Source organism: Oratosquilla oratoria, chromosome 4, assembly GCF_046742065.1.
Source record: "Oratosquilla oratoria isolate Oo_2021 chromosome 4, ASM4674206v1, whole genome shotgun sequence".
In the NCBI taxonomy this organism is placed as follows: Eukaryota; Metazoa; Arthropoda; class Malacostraca; order Stomatopoda; family Squillidae; genus Oratosquilla; species Oratosquilla oratoria.
In genome coordinates, this window is record NC_134780.1 from 18,850,259 (window position 1) to 18,855,258 (window position 5,000).

The 5,000-nt window shown below is 38.4% G+C and overlaps 1 protein-coding gene across 1 annotated transcript in view; it reads left to right on the forward strand.

Moving 5' to 3' along the window:
• Nipsnap (protein nipsnap) overlaps positions 1–2,662 on the forward strand; it is a 175,109-nt gene extending 172,447 nt beyond the window's left edge. The window contains exon 7 of the mRNA XM_076183542.1: positions 2,496–2,662. Within this exon, the coding sequence (XP_076039657.1) occupies positions 2,496–2,525 (30 nt within the window). The 3' untranslated portion in view covers positions 2,526–2,662. The remainder of the gene's footprint in view (positions 1–2,495) is intronic.
• The last annotated feature ends 2,338 nt before the right edge of the window (positions 2,663–5,000 follow it).

Consider the following 5,000-nt stretch of genomic DNA (forward strand, 5'->3'; position numbering starts at 1 on the left):
GGGGAGCTACCTCAAGCAAGGTCACCAAATCTGCGACTACAACAATGAAAAGACAGAACCAGTAAATAAAAAGAGAAAGCACCAGCCCTCCTAGACCCACCATAGATGCTACCCTACCTCGCCTTTAGTACCTTCCCCATCCCTCATATACTCACACCGTGAATCGGTTTGTCCCAACGATAAATTGGAAATTACCTTCTCTCAGAATCGCTACTGAACCACAGTCATTAGCTGCTTCTCCCGTACCGTTGAACTCGTATTCTCTCTCCTTTGGTCCATTTCGACCAGAACTGAGGTAGAGTAAAGGTCGACTTGGGCCATACAAGATTTTTAGTCCCAAACATTACCAATGGCACATCTTTTGACCCACAGTGAATAGAGTGAATGGACTATCTCTTTTTATAGAAAACCCCATCAAATGTGGAACCAGTGAACCGGATCCCTGATAGTAGAACTTTAATTCAAATCCCGATCCAACAACTCTTGAAATGGTCTGGATGTGTTCCACCCCCTTTGTAGATTTATATGTGTTTATATATGCGAGTGCGCACATGTGGTCGTGTATGGGCATGAGTTTGATGGTGTTATATGTTAGGTGTTGCATGTAGACTTACAAGTGTATTTTCCTATGTCTACTCCTTTCGGATGTCATAGTTCATATTATATGGTCTTGTGATAATTTGTGATACTTTTTTTTAAATAGTATCGACATTACTATTTGATGTGATAATTTCTTCTTTGTATCTATTGTTCTTGGCGTTTCTCTTTGTTTCCCTTTGTGAAGTGTTGGATTTTGTCTTTTTGTTCTTCCCATTGGTGACTGCATCCTTTAACCTTTTCAGGCCGTGTTCTCTAAGCTGAACAAAATAACTAAAACAAAATCACCCAAGTTTTCTGCTTGTGCTAAATGGGTGACTTGGAGACTGCTTTTAACCTTATGGGGGCTCCTCTTATCAGAACAAAATCGTTTGTTGTGAGCCAGAAGGATACGTTTCTCCTTTGCCTACTTTTCCTCCTACTCCGTGTGTTGGCAGATCCACTCCTACGTATGTCAGTCTCCTCCGGAACCCATAATGTGATGATGATGATGATTGATGATGATTGATGATGATGATGATGATGATGATGATGATGATGATGATGATGATGATGATGATGATGATGATGATGATGATGATGATGATGATGATGATGATGATGATGATGATGATGATGATGATGATGATGATGATGATGATGATGATGATGATGATGATGATGATGATGATGATGATGATGATGATGATGATGATGATGATTGATTGTTGTTGTTGTCGTCATCATTATCATCATCATCATTGTTATTTTTTCAGTAGGGGGGTTATTATCTACTACATATATTCGTTAAAAGTGCTACATATGATTGCTGCTGCGTATTCTAAGCTGGGGCATAAGTGCTGTGTATTTGATGGTTTTGCTATGTCCAGGATATAATTGAATGCATGTATTTTGTTCCCAACATACATGTGATGCTTTGTCTATGCTGATCATGAGAAATAGGGTAGGTTACAGTGGTGATGTAGAAAAATTGATTTAAGGACTTTAATGTTTGGAGGAACTGTAAAAGAGTATATAGGAATAAGTTTGAATATTCGATATAAGGTATATGGGAGATTCTGACTGAATAACGTGAAACTGTGGGAATACTAGGAGAGTAAGATGAAGAACAGAATGTATACGAGTGTTCCTGCTAAAACGAATCGGTAGAAAAATAACGGAGGGGAAGTAGTTGAGTATGGCGTCTATAGATTCAGAGAGCACTTGATAAAAAAAAAAAAAAAAAAAAAAAATGGAATGGAATGGTCCAGCCATGGGGAGAGGAGGATAATAGGAAATGTGCACAGGGGATGTGGAAGCTTGCTTGGAGACCCAATTGATGACAAGGTAAATAATGTAAAAAGAAGCAGTAAATTGATAATACAGTGACCCTGCGACTCTGTGCGTTCTCTGCCATCATTGTTATTCAACACACCCATTACTGACATCGTGAAAGATATGGGCTTGCAGTCAAACGGATGGTGATATAGGGAACGAAATAAACTATAATCCATCTGCTGGTTCTGCATGATGTGGTTGTGTTGAAAGACGATGAAGAGCTTATGACAAAAATGATAGCAATAGCACTGATAAAAAGATTGACAATAGTAACAACAGCAGCAGCAGCAATAACAACAATAATTGTAATAATAACAATAATGATTAATAACAATGTTGATAACGATAATAGTGATGATGATAATGACACTTATAATGATAACAATAAAAACAGTTGATGAGAATGAAAATAAAAGAGTACATTCAAATAGACCATATTGCCAAGAGTCTGTAAGACTAAAAACTTCTGGGGTATCAACATCCACGTCCGGATCTAACTTGCTTTGCCTTTGCCTGACCGCTTTCAACGGGACCATGTAACATGCAACTTCACCTGTCCTATGCTGCTCCTCCCCCTACAGGCTACAGGTCCCTGGAGGCGAGGCGAGTAGCCCGTGAGGCCGCTTGGAGAGTTCCGGGCTGGGATGAGTGTGTTGCCCACACTGTGTCCCTCATGGACCAATTGGACGTGGTTATACTCGTCCCCACATCGTTTAGTCCGACGCAGTGAAAGAGTAGAAGACAGCAGGTGGGTCAGAGGTGAATGACGGTGTGATGTACTGTAATGTCTATTAAAATGTTGGAAAGAAGTACTCGTAATCATCCGTAATACACTCACATGCGCGCGCGCACACACACACACACACACACACACACACACACACACACACACACACACACACACACACACACACACACACACACACACACACACACACACACACACACACACATAAAAAAAATGAAAACTTAAACCAAAAAAGGAAGGATAATATGAAACTAAAGGTGGCATACACAAATATCGACGGCATGATCTCTGGAATCAATCAACTGAATGACTATCTAGAAATGGAAAAACCTGACGTCATGGGGATTGTGGAGACAAAACTGAAAAGAACTATACCAACATGCATAGTGGGACAAGGTCTATACAACCACCGGGTGAAAAATAGAACAAAAAAGCAGGGAGGAGGTGTCATGATATTGACCAAAAAGGGTCTAAATGTCATAAAGGTAAATGAAGGTCAAGGCAATGTAGAACTGATTATGATCAAAATTGTAAACAAAAGAATGAAAGGCAGATTTTGTTGTTGTAGTATATGTACCACCAAAAACACAGGCTTGGTCAGATAGCGAACATTCTAAATTACTGGAAGACACAATGAATGTGCTAAATGAGTCAGTAAAAGAGGATGGAAACATAGTAATCATGGGCGATTTTAATGCAAAGGATATAATCTGGGAAGAAATTATAGTAAAAGAGGGGGAAGATCACTGGAGTAACACCCTACTAGATATGACCATCGAATACACCCTAACCTTCGGGGAGCAATAGACGCCTTGGTGGAACTAGTTAGCAGTCTCGAGGACCACGACAGGCCTAGCAAGCCGGTGGTTTTGATACTCTTGCTCAAGAAACACAAGTGACGCCTCGGAGCGGACGGAACTTACGGCAACGAACTCGAAATGATAATGGACAGTCTCTTAGGAATATACGGATGGAATACAACTGAAACAAGTGGAAGAGGAACTTTACGAGAATCGTACCTGGTGGAGAAGTTTCGTGAGGCAACACAACTGACAGGGCACTGGCCCTACCTGGTGTATGGTGAGAAAGGTGAGAATAGAAATAATGAACCGTCGAAACTAGACTTAATATTAACTTCTGAACCAGATATTGTGAACAAAATGGAGTACAAAACACCAATTGGAAAGAGTGACCATATACTAATAGAGTTTGAATTAAAAGAACAAAACAATGTAGGTAGAAACAATAAGCATAGAGAAGGAAGATTAATGTACAACAAAAAGGATTTTGAAAAACTAAGAAAAATTTTCCAAAACACTAACTGGGACAAATTTTCCAAAGAGGAAACAAAGATGGAAGACAAATGGAACATATTCAAAGAAAAGTACAAGGAAGAAATTGACAAATATGTACCAAAAAAGAAACTAAAAGAGATTTATATAAAGTGTTGGTATAACAAAAGGTGCAGCGAGGCTAGAGACAGAAGAAACAAAGCCTGGAAAAAATGGAAGAAAACACATTCAAATGACACACATATATAAAACTTAGGAACGAATATGTGAATATACGCAGGAAAGAAAAAAGAAATTATGAAAAAGATATTATAGACAAATGTAAGGATCAACCCAAACTCTTTTACAGATATATAAATGAAAAACTAAAGGATAAACACGAAATAGTGAAATTGCATGAAGGAGATAAAGAATATATAGATACAGAAATGGCAGAAGTCATGATCAGACATTTCAGGTCAGTTTTTACAATTGAGAGCTCACAATTTTGGGAAGATAGAAAACAAGAAAGATCACCCAAAATGAAAGAAATAAAGGTAACACAAAAAGAAATAAGAGATCAAATAAAAAACCTAGATGTCAGGAAATCGCATGGACCAGACGGAATTGCAAATTGGATACTGAGTGTATAGACGAACTGACATACAAAATATGCAAGATAATAGTCTCCTCACTCAAAGAAGGAAAGGTACCGCAAGATTAGATAGATGCAAACATAGTACCGATATACAGAGGAAATAGGGAAGATCCTACAAATTTCAGACCGGTATCCCTTACAAGCACAGTAGCATAAATATGTGAAAAGGTCATCAGAAATAAATGGACCAAACACTTGGAAGAAAATAAAATAATAAACCCTAAACGATTTGGCTTTAGAAGTGGAAGATCGTGTACCACAAACCTAATTTGCTTTTATTCGAGATTAATTGAGATAATACAAGAAAGAGATGGCTGGGTAGATTGCGCCTTCTTGGATTTACAAAGGCGTTCGATAAGGTACCACATCAAAAATTGATAAGAAAAATTGAAATAATAGGAATACAGGG